Source organism: Mastigoproctus giganteus, chromosome 7 (genome assembly GCF_048544385.1).
Source record: "Mastigoproctus giganteus isolate SK-2022 chromosome 7, ASM4854438v1, whole genome shotgun sequence".
NCBI lineage: Eukaryota > Metazoa > Arthropoda > Arachnida > Uropygi > Thelyphonidae > Mastigoproctus > Mastigoproctus giganteus.
This window is the reverse complement of record NC_143581.1, coordinates 226820332-226838769: the sequence shown is the minus strand read 5'-3', so window position 1 is coordinate 226838769 and position 18438 is coordinate 226820332. Positions and strand designations below refer to the sequence as shown.

The window sequence follows — 18438 nt, the reverse complement described above, 5'->3', positions numbered from 1 at the left end:
AAATACGCGTTATTCAATACTACAAATGCGTTGAACACCTTATTTTTTAGCATTCTTCCTGGAGACTTCTTATCTTTCCTTCCTGTTAAGTGTCTAACAGGAAGATTCACTGAGATTCTTTTCCTAAGAAAGCTCAATCAAGAAAGTTAATCGTCACACGTACATTTTTTTAATGTCTGCGTGATACATAGAAACTCCATTTTTCAATATCTGAATCCGAATAGTATTTTATGCAATTTAATTTTGAAAATATCGTTGAAAATTATTAAGAAACAAATGAAACTTTGGGTTAAAAAAGAAGAATTTGTGTGAGTGCGTGGAATAAGTTCTTGGAAAATCCCCCAGAAATATATTTTTTGATATAATTGTTTTAAATTAAATTATAAATTATTGGTGGACAAGAATTCCTTCACGTACGCGATTTTGAAAATGTACCGATGCAACTGAGCCCAGCAACTGCCTGCTGAACTATAATTGCCTACTATTTAAAAAAAAGACACCTTCCATTATACCTATGCATTCTCTCCAATAGTTTGTCTAGGTCTTCCTTGAATTTATTTAAACTATCCACCTCCACAACAACGAATAGAAGTTTGTTCTAGCAATGAACTACTCCCTAGGTAAAGTCAAACTTCCACACATCTGTTCTGCAAGCGTTCTTCCTCAATTTGAATTTGTGACCTTTCATTTTCATTTTTCATTTGTGACCTTGAATTTGTGGTCTGAGCAGGAGAAAGAGAATGCTAGCACTGTTGAGTTTTCTCAATATTCTTACTGACTATTCACTACAGGTGATGGTAAATGGTTCTCTGTCTGCTAACCTCTCCAATAATTCTAGTGTTCCCAAGGTTCACTTCTTTCCCTTACTCTTTTCCTCTTGTATACTAATGACCTTTCTTCCATTGACCAGAAATCGTATCCATAGTTTTACCTGATGATATCACATTGCTTTTCACTTTGAGAAACCTTGCTCTGCACAAACAGCTTCAACTACTCGAATAGCCTCTACCAATCCCTTAAATGCTCTTCAGGTAATTCTTCTGTGGGGTAAAGATAACTTGGTGATATTCTGGCTTATGTTACCCATTTATTGACTAATTCAATGGAAAGGTTCGGTGAAACACAAGCAGTTGCTCTTGACATCTCAAAGGCTTTCGATCCTGTTTGGCGTAAAGGTCTTCTAAACAAGCTTCCATCTTATGGTTTGCCAACTGTTTTTTGTAATTGGTTATCCAGTTTTCTGGATAACCAATTACATCTGGGGTGGTGCCCCAAAACCTCTCTCAGGCTTCTAGATTCCATTCAGAGAAGGGCAGTTCGGTTAATTAATGACTCATCTGTAATGCCTTTTCTATAGATACTTCTACGGGCACTGTTCTTCCGAATTGGCTTCTATAAAAATCCCGCTCTTTCTTTCAAAGCAGTCCGAGAACGTCCCGCAGCCAGTCAGCCTTTTACTGTCTAACTTGAAACTTACAGAACCAACTTTTTTTCTTCCTTATTTATTCCTTCAACTTCCTTTTTTTTTTCTAGAATAACCTCCCTTCATCAGTATTTCCTAAAAATTACAGTCTACAGAAGTTCAAGTCCAATGTCAACAAATATCTTCTTTCATCTTCTCAAACTGCAACCCATGCACGGTACTCAGAACCTATAGTACAGCCATGTACGATGCCATGTGTTTGGGGTTTTCGTAATAATAATAATAATAATAAAAAGCATAAGCATTACTGCTACCCATTACACAGCCTCTCTATGGCTGAACTGATCGAAAAGGCGCTCAACGTGTATTCCCTTCTATCGTTTCTGGGCAAGTTGCAGACACTTTGAAATTTAACCCGTTATGGCAACTTTTTCTCAACGTTGCCCTGTACTTGTTAAGTTAGCCCTCTGATCTCCTACTGTTAATATCATTAGTGAAACTTGTACAACAGTGTCACCATTTTGTCCTTAAAAGATGATAGCTGCTCTACAACGTGATCGAGGTTTGCCCCTGGCAGGCATACTGTTGTCCTATTCTACATATTCCTTTGCACAATATATTTCCCTTTGGGACCAGCGTAGTCTACCTTGGGGATTCCCGATGTGTTGCCTGATGCACGAGTGTAAGCTCTGACTTTCAGTGCAATCCCAGCTGTCTTTCTCCCAATTGACCTCTAACACCTTTTCTCATACACCGAGCTCCAGTAATATGCCATAATGGATTCCACCTCAATGTAGGCTACGGTCGAAAAAGAGCATTAAATCGATGGGCTGTCCATCTTATACACCAGATTTATCTCAGACGGATTTTTTTAAACTGATTTAAAAAAAAAGAGAGACAAGTGCAAAAATTCAAGTGCAAAACGGAATTTGAATCGGCCATCAAATAAATTGAGAGTTGTCCTATTCTACATATTCCTTTGCACAATATATTTCCCTTTGGGACCAGCGTAGTCTACCTTGGGGATTCCCGATGTGTTGCCTGATGCACGAGTGTAAGCTCTGGCATTGATCCGAGAACTTGATGGAGCCGTATTTTAATTTCTTCGAAGGCATTCACCCTTTTCTTCAAGCTCTCATCAGAGTCCATAAGAACGCTGAGTTCGCGCTTAATTTCCTCACATTCTTTATACTGAACGCACGCGAAGACATCGTACATGGCTGTATCAAGTCCCGTTCCACGTAGGTGCACAAGCTGTTGAACTCTGCATCACCTGAAACTGAAATTTGTACGATGAAAATAAAGTAATGAAAATAAAATAAATGCACACTGTTTTTTTACCAAACTGTTAAAGCCCTTATCTCTGTAACATCACGGATGGTTGAGGGTACAGTTGAAAACAGCCTTCCATAAAAAAAAAGCAGTTTATGCAAAGCTGTAACATTATTCGTTTGCTTTTCTTATTTCCAGTCTCCATATCAACAAGTTCTTTCTTCCTTCCTTCTCTAGCTTCAAAACATCCATCGTACTTGTTAATGACTTTCAAAATCGAGAGGCCATAATCGATTATTTGGATCGCGGAAAATCTTTCATTATTCCAATTACGCTCATAGCATTCGAAAAATTCATTGTATTATGGAAACTCATCGATCATGATCATTTCATTATTTCGAATATGCTGATGTCATTCGAATGATATAATTCGATTAAATTCTTCGAATGGTATAATCAACGATTAATAACTGATAATCATTTAGATTATTGAATCTCTCGATTACGCGGTTAAATGGAATGCGGCTAAAATTCCATCTTTCCTACCTCAACTCATCCATGAACGCTGTTACTAGTAATGGGCATAATCGAGTGATTTCCATAACTGAGTTGAGGTAGGAAAGAAGGAATTTTAACCGCATTCCATTTAACCGTGCCATCGTGGGTAGCGCAGTTGGTAGATTCGCCGTCCTCCTCGGGTGGAAAAGACCCGAGTTCGAGTCTCGTTGATGACGTGAAGAGTTTTTATGGGCCTTTTTCACAACGTGGCTGAGTTAGTCGGTCTCAGACGAGAGTAGCGTGGTTTTTGTCTCCTGGAAACTCGGATTTTTCGTCCAGAAAACAGAAAATCGACCTCAGAACAGAAGCAATTTACAGACAGTATATAAGGAGCAATGTGACTTGAGCCGCTGATGCTCCTGAAGACCCCTACGACAACATTTAACTGTAAATTTAAAAAGTAGAACGCAAATCGTAATGAGAAAGAGATTCTCTGCTTTACAAAACATTCAAATTAATCGCGCCACTTTCACTAAATTTTCTCTTTACAGCATTGCATTGCATTTTGGTCTCTCATTATCATACACTGACTTTCAGTGCAATCCCAGCTGTCTTTCTCCCAATTGACCTCTAACACCTTTTCTCATACACCGAGCTCCAGTAATATGCCATAATGGATTCCACCTCAATGTAGGCTACGGTCGAAAAAGAGCATTAAATCGATGGGCTGTCCATCTTATACACCAGATTTATCTCAGACGGATTTTTTTAAACTGATTTAAAAAAAAAGAGAGACACCATCCCCGTCACTTCAATCGATGGTCTTTAATTAATACAATTTTGGGTATTTTCAAGAGGATATTTATGCAGCTTGTTTGAGCAGAGTGCGTTAAAGCCGACATCCATTCCAAAATGTGGATTATGACTCTGACCTCCCTCTCTTGTGTAAAAATGTCAACAGCAGACACTTTGCAATTGCTGATAGCACATCTGCGGCGATAAAATAGGAAGCGACATGACATAAACAAGTCTGAACAAGAAACACCACCCTCCGTGACAGTATAGCGGTCTGAGTTCGAATCCGCTCACAGCTCTTTAGGTGGTTGAACCTCACGATAAACACACATGTACTAAGACGTATAAGATAAATCGATGGTGGGATGGAATTCCTAATTAATTGTCCACTAAGTGCGCTATAACGTGTAAAAATTAAGAACGTGTGTAGTAACTGATAAAATTCAAGGACATCTTTTTGTCAGATGTAGAAGACATCGCTGCAAAAGGAAGTGCTTTTATTAACCAGTTTCCATGTAATACACAAGATATATCTCCAAACAAAGTTATATGTAAGGATGGCAGGTGATCACCAAGGAAATTTTTTGGGAATCTTTCTTCCTGAAAATGGATAGTTTTAAATCAGTTCGTGTCCGAATGCTGAATTTCAAACCGAAAGAAGCGCGACCTTTTCAGTTTCTTTCGCTGAATAAGATCATTGAATGAGTTTTCCACTCGACGAAAAGATGAATCTCGTTCTGGTACTTTGCTACACTTTGGATATTCGTTTCAAAAAACCTTTTACCTTTCGCTGCTAGACCAGCAAGAGTTCGCTGATTGTTATGAGGGCAGGCGGTGTAGGTAGAGCAAGGGATGCCCTGTTAGTAGCACGATTCGAGAATGGACATCGAGTTATCTGTTTCCATTACTCACACCAAATGCCGAGGATTGCAACTTTGCCAGATGACCTAGTAGAGATGTAAAAATGAACAACGCACTTCTTATAATATTCTTAAAGCCTGATCCTACTTTTCAGGCTTTGACCTCTGTCGTTACTCTCTTTTGGGCTTGCTGAAGGACTGTGGCTGTATGAAATAATACACAGAATTCAAGTGCAAAACGGAATTTGAATCGGCCATCAAATAAATTGAGAATGTTGTGATCAATCAGTGAAGAATTCTTCTCTTCGTTTACAGAGGGTGGCTGAAGCCAAGGTGGTCACATACTTTTGGTTCCAATGAAGCACAGATTGCTTAATACGATGAGAAATTATTGTTTGTCATCCCGACCAACCTTTCATAACTTTATTGACCGATTCCATAAGTGGAACTTCCACTTCTTTTACAAGGTTTTTTTGGAAAATGCGAGCCCAAATTGTTTGTAATTTCGTGAATAACGGAGACAATGGACCAACACCACTAATTTTCACTTGAAGATCTGATACGTGTGTGACATTTAATTTCATCAGAGATGCCGGAGCCACAGTTTGGGGGTCGCGAATTACCTCAACGTGGAAATCGACGTGATGAGCAGAAATGTTGACATTTCCCTGGAACTTAACGAGGAGAGATATCTCCCAACGAAATTCTATCCAGATGTGACTGACAGTGAGTGTAGCACTTACATTGACTACATTTTGAGAACAGGTCACTGTGGCATGGCCACATCGAGCCAATGAAGGTATACCGTGCAATTTACCCTCATAGAGTCGTATTACATTATTGTCATCCGGAAGAGGAAGTGGATCTGGTATGCCAGGAACAGTACTCTTGATGAGTCCGTCCACGTAAGCTTCGGCAGTTTGCTGGGTACCACACACTCCATTTCCGGTGTCACCTAAATAAAAAAAAGAATAAAAGAGCAATCACTTTAATAAATAAATCAAATATTAATCGATATTACAACAGAATTCCATCATTGTGATACATTTAACCTCAATGCATAATATGAAACAGAACAGAAGTATAAAGAAGCAGATGCATAACGATATTTATACATTTGTTCACATGCAGTGATCTCTGTGATCATTGAATTGTGACTACCTACCAAATACCGTTGAGCTACCGTTCGCACGGATAACTGCCGCTATTCATCTGGGCCAGTGTTTCCCAATCTTTTGTCACTCCAGTCACACTTTAAGTTAAAAGACGAATATTAATGGCACACCGAAATAGTGATTGCCATTGAACTCAACGGAATTTTTCCTAATCTCGCGGCACACCGGTTGGGAACCACTGGTGTAGGCATTGACTCCACCAGATGTCTGAAGACGCCCGTTGGGATTTGCAGCCATGCTGCCTTTTAAGGCTTTCCACAGTATCGGAATATATTGCGGTTGTGTATGATACACCTCACTTCCCGTTCCAAAACATCCCACAGGTGTTCAGTTGGATTGAGGTCAGACGAATTTGGAAGCTAGGAAAGATAGGTGATATTTTTACTTTGTTCTACGAACCACTCGTGCATATCACACGACGTGGCCCGATCACACGACGCATTATCATCTTGGAAGGTCCCGTTTCTGTCTGGAAAAAAATGCAACATGCAGGGTGCACATGGTCTCCTAAGAGTTGCCAGTAGACCTCACCAGGGAAACGTTCGCCCACTGGCACCAGGGGTCCTAGTTCTTGCCAGCAAAACATGCCCCATATTAAACAAAAACCGCTACTGCCTGGATAGGGGGTTACCTTGCGCGATACAGACGTGATGCTGGTGTGCAGACTTGTTGCTGACGCGTTTCTGGCGTGTTGCACCATGTATTTGGGCTCAGTCGACCACAAACTCTTCTCCAGTCCTCCAGTGTCCAACCAGCGTGTTGTTGACACCAGCATTTGCCGTCGACAATGATCAGCGGTAAGGAGAGGGCGTCTCGGGTTGTCTGCTGTGGAACCCCATACGTCTGAGTGTGCGGCCCATTGTCATTTTGGGATATTCTTCTTGAATTCCCCATATTGCATTTCGATGTCAACTGTTACATAGTGGCTGCCGTTCAGACCGTACAACGCGCTGCAGCTTCGCTTACCAACCTTGCGTAATCCTTCACAGTTTTGTCGGCGGGACATGGTTTGACTCGTTTGACACCATTCTTTATACGCCTTAACCACAATGGGACGTGAGCAACCGACAAGGCATGCAGTTTCCGGTATGGAAGCGCCTGAACTCCCGCAATCTTTTGAAACTCCGTGATATCTTTACTACGTTCCATAAGTGCTACTTTATCACTTTGACTTGCACGACCAGATGCAAATTACCACTGGTTCTCTAGGAAGCAGTGGCAATTTGCATCTGGTTGCACTGCTTCTCTAGGAAGCTGTTCTGCTATTTATACTACGAGCTATGCAGCATAGTACATAGTACGAATGGGGTGGTCATAATTCAGTGATCACTAAGTGTATATGCATTTGTTATTAATACCAAAATGGGACATAAAAACTGACGCGGCCAAGTGTCACGTGAAATAGTACCAGCGCTAAAGTTGATGGTGATTCAAGATGAACGCTAAGTTCTCGCTAAATTTACTAAATGTAAACTCTTCTGATCTCTGAAAGGATTAAGCCGGCTCGATGCAGAAGATTTCGAGGTCATCTTAACGATAAAAATGATGCATTTGTAAAGATTCTTCTAACACCAGCCAGTAACGTACGTTTATTTTTATTAAGAAATATATTAATTTTATAGGCTAGCGCGAATTCCAGCCGCGAAGATAAACAGAAGAATGGCAAACTGTGGGGATATAAACAGTGGAACAAACAAAAGGGAAGTCATCAGGGGAGACACCGAAGGTTGCCTCTGGTGGTAGTCTGCGCGGTAGCACAGTGGTGCCGTCACAGTCCTCCCCACACCGGGTGGAAAAGGCCCGGTTCGAATCCTCGATGAGGCGAGGAACTTTAATGGGCTTTTTCACTTCGTGGCTGAGTTAGTCGGTCTCAGGCGTATATTCCCCCCCCCCCCGAAACTGGTTTTACGCCCAGCAAAATCGACCAGAGAACAAATTTACAGACACAAAACGCGTGGGTAGATGTAATCAATTACGGGTGACCTTAAATAAATAATTTGGTTTGGTTTGGTCGCCTCTGGCGATGAGAGGAAAGGAAGTTATCTAATGAGCATCCCTTTTGTATTCAATCAATTATTTGATATAAAACTGTTTCTTTTTTAATTTCACCGTTATGCTAATATTATTATTGTTTTCAGTTCACCCATGGCTCATGCAAAGAAGAAAACGAGACAATATTTGACAATATCTGTCGTATGGTTTTATTGAATCACCAAAGAATATCACAAAACCAATGTGTCTTATATGTATGACTGTGCTGTCTAATGATAGCGTGAAGACAAGTAAGCTTCGTCATCCTTTGTAATAAAAGCTGTCAACCTCATTAAGGCTAATGCTCTGCAAGATCGTCTCTTTCGCAAATTTTGTGATGAAAACTAAGAAGGATTTGACCGTCTTGTACTGCATACAGAGGTGCGATGGTTATCTAAAGGCGTCTTCGTCGTTTTTGGAACAGTATTGTATCATTTCTAAACGAAAAGGAGATTGGAAAACAGTTGGTTGCCATGAAAACAGACATATTTTACCTCTCAGATGTGTTTGAAAAACTGAATTCTCTTAATAAGCTGCAGCAAGGACATAATTGTGATTTAATATCTAGCAAAGAAGCCATTAATGCATTCCTAGGAAAACTCAAATTGTACAGTCTTAATATCTCACGCCGTGCGTTTGACCAGTTTCCAAACCTTCCTTCAGTTAGCAGTGATTTAAAAGATGATGATTGTGTATGTTGATCATTTAAAAAAAAAATTATGAAGACACGCAAGTTCGGTTCAAGGACCTACTAGAACTGAACAACCCAGATTGGGTGCTGATTCCATTTGAGGTAAATGTTGCTGTTGTTGAAATTGATTTACAAGAGGAACTTGTTGAATTGCGGTCTGATGAGACAGTCCGAAGTCTATTCAAACAAGGAAAGCATGATGTATGGAAGAATAGTGACATTGCATGTAAATATCCGCTTTTATGGGAGAAAGCTAAAACGTATGTCATTGTTTTCCCATCATCTTATCTTGTGGAATCTGGCTTTAGTCGTGTAACACAGTTGTTAACAAAAAATTGTAATCGACTTGATATAGTAAAAAGAGGTGATCTTCGTCTGACTCTCACAAAATTGAAGCCAGATATTAAAATGCTATCAGCCACAAGGATCTCATTAGTAGGGCCTATTTAATTGGATCCTATTTAATAGCCTTAGGAATAAATTTATATATGTTGTTCGTATATATTAGTTCAACATATATAAATTATGTTGAACAACATAATTTATATATGTTGTTCGGAAAACAAATGACAACCGAAACAAAATTATGACTGCACAACATCACTTCAAAACCAGCCCTCTTCTGCAGCTGTGAGACTTGGGTCATAAATAAGAAAGATGCACACAAACTAGAAGCAGCACAAATGAAATTTTTAAGACCATTATTAGGCTTTACAAGACTAGACCACCAAAGAAATATAGATATCCGCGAGAAATTAAAAGTAGATAACATAGTAAATGACATAAAACGGTATCAGGAAAAATGGATCAGCCACATAGAAAGAATGAACCCAGACCGGATCCCAAAATTAGCTTTTAACTACAAACCTACAGACAAGAGAGATGTTGGTCGACCAAGACAACGATGGCGAGATCAAGATCACCTCCAAGAGCTACAACGGAACAGGTCTTAAAAGACCTAAGCCGGACCAAGTTCATCATGATGATGATGTTTGAAATAGTATTTTTAAATTTTTTTTTTTACTAATTCTGTCATTACAAGTAAAAATGTTTCAGTATTATCAATTAAAATTTTCAAAATTTGTAATTTACATTTTTTATATTATATTGGAATTGTTTAATTATTAGCTTTTACTAACCTACAAATAAATATTTCATTTAGGAATATTACATATGCGTATATGGGGGTCCACATACGTAAAGTTAGGACTCAGGGGGTCCACAAGCCAAAAAAGGTTGGGAACTCTTCTACTAGACGAACTCATTTGCAGATGGAATGGGAGCAGCCATGAAGTCCGGTGCCTAGCCTTAAAGAATTTCCACATAACGTATGGCATCTAAACTTTGCTCTTCTGCTATGAAAGAGACTCGATGAGTACTTAAAAAATCTCCAATACCATTACACCGCCACTACTAGTTCCAGGGTGGGCCTGTGAACTGTTGCTGCTGTTTTCTGCATATTGTGATCCTCCTATCAACGTAAAAAAACTGTAAGGGAATCATCAGACCATGCAACGTATTTCACTCCTCCACAGTCCAGTGTTTTGGAGTTCCTGAGCCTACCGTAGTCAGAAATGGATGTTCTTCAGAATAGAACAGAACAGTAAGTGGACTTCGCCATTATCTGTGCTCGGACTCTCAAGTTTATACTTTTCTGATGAACTGAAGTACCAGGTGGCGGTAATAAGAAACTGGCGGAACAAACTTGTGTTCGTAAGAAGCAAAGGAAGATTGGATCTCACGAAATTTTGCATTGGGCAGTGTGCTGAAAATTATCGGAATAAACTTCCCGCCAAGGTTTTTGGAGATGACGAAAATATGAATAATTGGGAAGTAAAAGTTGCGCAAGCACTCAGGTATGAACACAATACACCTCAGAAGAAACAAATTTCAAAAATACGAAATGTCAATTATGCTTACTAAACATTCATAAATATATTTAACTGTCTATATATTTTTTTCTTCATTTATTTATTCATAAATTTGGACATTGCTTACCTGTAATCAGAAGAGCATTAGAAATGATGAAAATTAATCCGAAAATGAAGTTCATGTTGATTGAAGTGGTCGATCAATAAGAAAAACAGAATCGGAAGCCTGGAAAAAATGTTTATATTTAAATATATATAATAATATACAAGTTTTGACAATTAAGTTCGATGGATGAGTCCATTGCACGCATGTCCAAAAGCATGTAGGACCATGACGCCATGTGCGGTGGAAGCTAACCATCGTGATTGCTTCCATACACAAGATTATTGGCATGTCGTAGGTCATTCCCATGCAGTTGTATAAGAGCTCTGTTTTCAAGTTGTTGTCATTGTGTTAAGTGATGGAAAAAAGTCTGCGATTAAACTAAAATATGTTCTTTAAATTTACCCAATCCTGGATCTTAATTGTCAAACCTTACATAAATAATTATTCTACGAATTTGGACCTTATGCTATGGGAACGATAAAACTATTAAACAAGTAGGTCTACCTTGGTTGATACAATAGATCGTTATTTAATAAATGATTTCGATGGATTTCTACTTACCACACAGAACTTGGATACTCCGTTTCTTTGTACTGATGAATTTTTTCTGTCTTCACTTTTGAAGAAAAACGCCTTATAAAATGTATTCCTAGGAGCAAGAGGGTACTACCAGATAACATTCTGCAGGAAGTAACCCAATGTTATCTGCAACCTGCCGAACAGCAGATAAAATGCTAAAATTTCCTGCTATTCGATGAAGTCAGCTAAAAGTATGAAATGTTTATATTAATTTCGTGCTCACGTGTTTATATATCGCATAAACATACCGTTAGAGCAATTTTTAGTCACCCTTGTAATTATTAGAAATGAATAAACGTTGTCATTTTTTTATTTTGATATTTTAATTATTATAAAAGCAACGTCGATTATCGAAAGCGCAAATATGATAAAATAACTACTTTTTTTAATATTCTAGAATATCACTTGACGTTTAATAACTTTTAATTATAAATATTATTAAAATGTTATTTTAAATATTATTATTATTGGCGAAATTTCTACTAAATCAAGAGGGAGCAGTCCCAGCCAAAAGACGAAGCTAATTTCTGCCAGAGGAGCCGTATGTACAGTACAAAGGAACACAATTAAGTCACCGTCATCAAAATATAATTTTTAATTACAAAAACAAAAACATAATAATGAAACAAGTTTCTTAGAGAAGTAAATTTATTATTAATGCAAATATTATTAATAGTGTAATTCTTAATGATTATTATTATTAATAATAATAATTTTCTTATATTATTTTTATAGTAATGTTAATATATTAATTTAATATGCGTCTTGTAGTTTATGCTGCTTAACAAAGTCAAAAATTAGTGTGTCAGTGACACATTTACAAGATCTGTACAAATTGTATGTACTGTTGGGAATTTGGTCTTAGACATTTATGCCCTCTTGCCATCTACTGGCAGCTCGCCCGAAATTCGAGTACAGTAGTTATAGGGTGGTGCTGCTATTCTACAGAGAAACCTGTGTATTTTCCAGGGATTGCTGTTGTACAGTTACCTTCTGTACAAATGTTGGTAGAGGTGAGAATGTACGTACTCGTGAGATCTGCTGGTGTTGTTTTGCGAGAAGGGTAATCGCGGTTTGCAAAACATACATTAGATCAGAGAAAGAATGTACGGTATTGGTCTATTATTCATTCTGTAATATTCCTTCGTCTGTCAGCATCTGTGTTTCTCCAATGGGTTATGCCCATCCAGGTTTCCATTATTAGAAGAGTGGCAGAAGTTGACAGATTAGTCGGTCTAGTCCTTCGTAGGAATCATCGAGTCCTTTTTTTTTATGATACCCCAAGCACAAGAGGTATTATAACATATAGTACTTAATACCTTGCATGGGCTGAAGATAGGGAAGATGAAAAAAGATTCTTGTCGATATTAGACTTGAATTTCTGTAGATTGTATTTTCAGGATTGACTGATGTAGGGAGGTTTTTCTAGACAACGGAGGTTGTAGGAATAAATGAGGAAGAAGAAAGCTGGCTCTGTGAGCTTCAAGTTTGGCAGTAAAAGGATGTTGACTGGTTTTGGAACGCGTTTGGGCTGCTTTGGAAGAGAGATCGGGAATTACAGAAGCCAATTCAGAAGAACAATGCCAATGGCAGTATGTGTAGAAGAGGCATGCAGTAGAAACAGAAGGTCTATGAGACAAAGTGGAGACACACTGTTAGAGATCAGTCATTAATTAACCTAACTGCCCTCTTCTGAATGGAGTCTAGAAGCCTGAGAAAGGTTTTGGGGGCACCACCCCAGATGTGGGAACAATATTCCATGGCAGGGCGGATTTGTGATTTATACAGAATGAACAGCTGTTTGGAAGAAAAGTAACGCCGAAAGCGAAAGAGAAAAACTAATTTTTTAGATGAAGAGAAAGCAATATTTGTAATGCGTTAATGCCAAGAGAGAGAGAGAGAGAGAGAGAGAGAGAGAGAGAGAGAGAGAGAGAGAGAGAGAGAGATTAGAAGTCAGGGTAATCCCCAATAGAGGTATATGACCTTTCCTAAAACTCAGTGTCAACGAAGATAAGCACAGGAGCAGAAGAATCCTTTTCGTGAGATATAAGACAGGACTGAGTTTTAGAAGGGTTGAAATCAACTAAGTTTTCTTTGTCCCGCTGGAGAATTACCTGGAGATTACCATTTAAGAAGGATGCTTGGCCACCAGAGCCTGTCAAACGCTCCAGCGAAATCAATGGCTATGACTAGGAAGTATTTTGTGGTGGCGGTGAGATGTTGGAAGGCATCATCAGTGGAGTGTCCAGGACAGAACCAGTATTGGAAGTCAGAATGCATGTAGGCCTAGTATTGGTCCAATTTGTAATGCAGGAGATGTTCAAATATTTTTCTTATGATGGAGAGAAGAGAAACAGGCCTATATGAGTCAGAAAGTTCAGGTGTTTTCTGGATTCTTTAGAATAAGTCGTATGTTGGCGGTTCTATCTGGCAGTAGAGGCAGCGAGATTATACAGTAGCTGATCCGGAAACCTCCTAGAGAGTTTTACCAATATGTTCGGTCCTGTGGAGATAATGTTAATCTAAGTGTTAATGTTAATGTTTTTTTTTGTGTTACTGTTTATTAAATATCATTCTAAGTGTATGTATGTATGCATTTGCTATTTACATGTAAATAATTGTATAATGTTGCTTTCGTTTCAACAAGTGTACATTGTTCCTAGTTGGAATTTTTTTTTTCGTTGGTCTCCGAGACTGGGCAGCCTTGGGGACTGAATTGCTGACACCTACCAGTATAGCACTTCATCCGGTGGGTGCGGGATTTGTGCATTATAGCACACACAGAGAATGGGTGATCCAGGTGTTGTTTGGTCCCTGGTGGCGAAATGGCCTGACAACACTTTTTTCAAGCCTGTTTTGCAGAGGTTCTGAGCTAACACATGAGCAATGGGTGGAGATGGGCTTATGTCTAGGAATCACCCTTCATACTGGGACACACACATGCGTATGTGTGTGTCCTAGTATGAAGGGTGACTTCTAGGGGCACTATGTACACAAGGGGCACAGCATATATAAGAGTATGTATATACATCTTGTACATAAATTGATTAATATGTATCTTGAGAATGTATATACAGTCGTGTGCTAATAAATGAAAAAAATTCCAGGTGGTCCTTGTCTACTAAAGGTATTGTAACCAAGTCGTTTATACCTGACATCTCATTTACCTCTTCCAACACTGTACAGAAATGGATCTTCCCCAGTCTCTGCACATCATACTTAATAACGGGTCATGGATCATCGAATGCGAAGCTCTTATAGTGTAATCTGACCACTACAGATTCTTGCTTATGCGGTGGCATCGAGGACTGGCAACACGTAATTTACTGTTGCCCAATTTACCAAGACCTTCGGCAACAGATCTCAACTACATCTCATCACTTTGCTCCTGGAAATGAACGCGATTTAATTACAAATAAGGAAATGAAATCTTCCAAGAATTTGCAAAAGAAATTTTTAACAGACGGCACCAGCTAACTGGCTTCCCTACTATCAGGATATCCACCTTATAACTGAATTATGATTTGATCTACCATCATTGACTGTATATGTTTTTCCTCTCTTCCTGGCATCAGTTCCACTGAGTCTTCTGTTCTGCCATGTGTCACCCTGGCCGAGTCTACCTGAAATTTTATTAGGAAATAAGGGGAACCAGACTTTAACTACTGATTTCTCTAACGACTCGACTACTACTGGTTGCCACCCCATCACTAAGCTGCACGACGACTGCTCAATTCGTTATTCTTGGCGGCTTTTTTTTATTTATTACTTTAATTTAATTATTTATTTTATTTTTTTTAACAATTTGATTTTTTTTACTTACAATCACCGCTTTTAAAATTTATTATATAAATATTTTTTGTATTTATTTTTTTATTTTGTTTATTTATTTTTATTTTATTTTATTATTATTTTTTTAAAATTTATTTTTTATTATTATTTATTTATTTATTTTTATTATTATTTTTTTAAATTTTATTTCTTTTCTTTTTTTATTTGCTGGTACCACTGGTTTGGGCTCCCAGTGGTACAGGATCTATTGAATCCACTGGAATTGACTTTTCCTCCAGTGGATGCGGGATTCTTACCTTATCACTTTTGTTTGACAGTACGCATATTGTTGTGGCCCACCTCCTCGCGGCGTAGACGGGTATTAAGGAGCAGCCATCCTGGTGATCGCTGCTCCCTGGTAGCTAAGTGGCCAAATACAACAGAACAAGACACACTTTGCAGACATAACACCATACTTGTATCTGGCCATTTCACAGAGCTCTGTACTCATCACAGTGTACCATGGCGAAGTTGAACTAACGTTTAGGTGCCGCAGTACATAAGACACAACACATGTGGACAATCTAGCAGCCGGCCTGCGAACACGAAATAGTTTAGATCTACACCCAAGAAATGTATTGATCTCGCCGTGATTTCCATCATAACCTCAAAAGACGTAAATCATACTGCACGATGGAAGACAATTGGGGGGGGGGTGAGGTTGCCAGAGCGTTTCTCTGGAGACTGAACATGGGTTCCACCACTTCAAGCCTCCAATAAGCAAGGTGATGGTATTGCATCGGTTGACGATAGTCATCTACCATGTAGTATTGCTTGGTAACACAGAGGGGCAGCATTCCTCCGTGTGGTGTGGGCACTACACCTCGACCCCTACTTACGTTGGTTTGCACCTGCGTGGTCACCTCCAGTACACTGGGTATCGTATTTCAGAACTTTCACATGGGGGTTATACCCAGAGTTAATAACAGTCCCATTGTGAAGATACATGCAGAGGATTTTGCTGTCACAGCTGACCAGACTTCGACGAAATTAGGTCCACTTGACTTGAGTGTCATTCGAATATCAGTTCCATTAGCGTTTTAGAATCCCAGGTAGCAAGCACAGCTTGACATACCTGAGAGAATGTCTGTGACAGCGTCAAGGACTCTGGTGGTAGTCACAGTATGGTTACTTTGAACTGTATTGCTACTCTTACTGCTATTATTTCTAGGTTACTGTCTAGCTGGACGATTCAGTTGGAATAAAGCTATTGACTAGGTTGGCCACTCTTCTTTCTGTTCGTCCTTCTGTTCCATCTTTTGCATACTTTCGATCTGACATCTTTTAAGATATGAGGACAAGAGCAAATAGGTTATGATGTATTAGGATATTGTCAGAGTTGGCATTCCTGAACAGATCCATTGCATAAACGGTCCATTGTTTGGTTAGGGCCTTCGGTTTGTTTTCCAGGGGTGAACTGTTATGCTTGTCTGTCGTATTCTTTTCCTATTTTTCAGGAAGGATGAACTGCTCATGCCCACTTCCTTCTACATGACGAATTTAGTAGTGGGTCGTCCGGTGCATTAACCTTTTTTATGTTCATCTGCCCTGCTGTTTTACTGTCTTGGGATTGGCATTGGCTTTCTCATGACTCGATTGCAGATCTATTTTGGTTTAGGGGTGGGGAAATTGAAATTAGCGTGGTTATAATTTGCTATTGTTCGCGTGAGTGGTGTGCGTTTAGCAGAGGCTTCAAATGCGGTGAGAAGATTCATTTGGTAGGGACTTTTCTGTCCGTACTTCCACTGGTTTTGTTTTGTTGCAACTCCGACATGCATTGGTCTGGGAAATGCTTACACCATTCTTGTTGCTTTCTGATGAGTAGTCACTGCCCTGTTTTGAATTTGTGAATTAATTTTTTCGGCTTTCCTTTCTTTCAGAAATGGGAGCAAGTTAATGAGTTCTTGAGTAGGAGAGTTATTAATTGCTTTTCAAGAAAGCGAATCACAAGTCAGCTGTAATCCCTGAGCAATAAATGATATATATTTTTATTTTATAATTAGCAGAATTTCATTATGGAAAGAAAGCTTTGAATAGTGCTGATTAAAATCACGGGAATCGACCCTACCAACTGTATTTTTGGCTTCTAGCTGTATTAGAGTAATCATCTGTATGTTTCGAGCGGCAAATCAACCCAGGTTATCATCTGTATTGCATACAGATCTGGTGGCCTTCTAGGAGGGTACAGATATGCTAGAATTTATGCAGAGAAGGGTAATGAGATTGGTGAAGGAACGGAAGGGTGCTCCTACCAAGAAAGGCTGAAGTTCTGCAAATTGCAGAGCCTGGGGACTAGCACCTGGAAGGTAATCTGATTGAGGTGTTTAAGGCTTTGAATGGTTTGGGCAAGCTCAATGCTAATGGGATTCTTCCTCTTACTTAACTATAGGTATGAGGGAGCTTAAATTCAAATTGAAGAAGGATGGTTGCCGAATAGATGTGCAGGGTTTTGCTTTCAGCCAGAGGGCAGTTAATTGTTGGAACGAACATCCATCTGTTGTTGTGGAAGTGAGTAGTTTGAATAAATTCAAGGAAGAACTAGAGAGATTATTGGAGGGCATAGACAGATGATGTGGAAAGGGTTTTTTTTTTTTTTTTTTTGGCTGATGCTTTATAAGTTTGCTTTCTTGCATTATTTCCATTAATACTGGTAACGGGAATGATGCGAGTCATTATTGTATCTGCAACTGCGCATATTCTTCTTCTTTTCCGTCAGTTTGCTGCGTGCTGGATGGAAAAATCTAGTTTCCTGCAGATAAAACCATGCAATTCGCGCTTGAGGTCTACTAATTCGGCAAAATTGTGAAAAAGCCCATAAAAATATTCCTTAGTCATTGACGGGATTGGAATCTAGGAATTTTCTACCCCGTGTGAGGACGGTGATCATATCCACGGTGCTACATACGAGATTCAGTAGTCACTGACGCACTGATTACATCTTCTGTGGTGCATTGGAGTGACACGTCACAGACTGTGGCGCATCCAGGATTTTCTGTCAGCAGGTACGTTCACAAAAAAAAGACGCCAATTGCTAAAAAGCGCCACATTATCAGATTTCGGCTTCAGGGAGTACAATGTACTTGCTGACCCTACACTGGCTACACCACAGGTCACAGTACATGGTCTGCCAGTCTGATGGTCGTGCCTGGATATAGCAGTGCCCTGAGAAAGCATCTTGCCAGACTAATGTCCCACCAACGAAGTTTAATGGAGTTAGCATGATGGTCTGGGGCTATTTTTCGTGGTTTAACCTAGGATCAATGGTTATTTTGGGCAAAACCAAGAATTATAAGGTTTAGCCAGACA

General features: G+C 39.2%; 1 protein-coding gene across 1 annotated transcript; it reads right to left on the bottom strand.

Annotated features, from left to right (window-relative positions):
- Positions 1 to 4581: 4581 nt before the first annotated feature.
- LOC150083739 (uncharacterized) lies at positions 4582 to 10839 on the bottom strand. Its single transcript, XM_090377455.1, has 2 exons — positions 10744 to 10839; positions 4582 to 5803 (listed from the first exon to the last, which is right to left on the bottom strand). Exons 1-2 carry the CDS (start codon positions 10796 to 10798, stop codon positions 5247 to 5249), a joined length of 612 nt encoding a protein of 203 aa, XP_090233581.1. The 5' UTR covers positions 10799 to 10839; the 3' UTR covers positions 4582 to 5246.
- Positions 10840 to 18438: the final 7599 nt, after the last annotated feature.

Coding starts and splice junctions, on each gene's coding strand:
- LOC150083739 (XM_090377455.1), bottom strand. CDS start 10,798: ATGAACTTCATTTTCGGATTAATTTTCATCATTTCTAATGCTCTTCTG. Junction 5,804..10,743: donor TAATGCTCTTCTGATTACAG/GTAAGCAATGTC, acceptor TTTTTTATTTAG/GTGACACCGGAAATGGAGTG.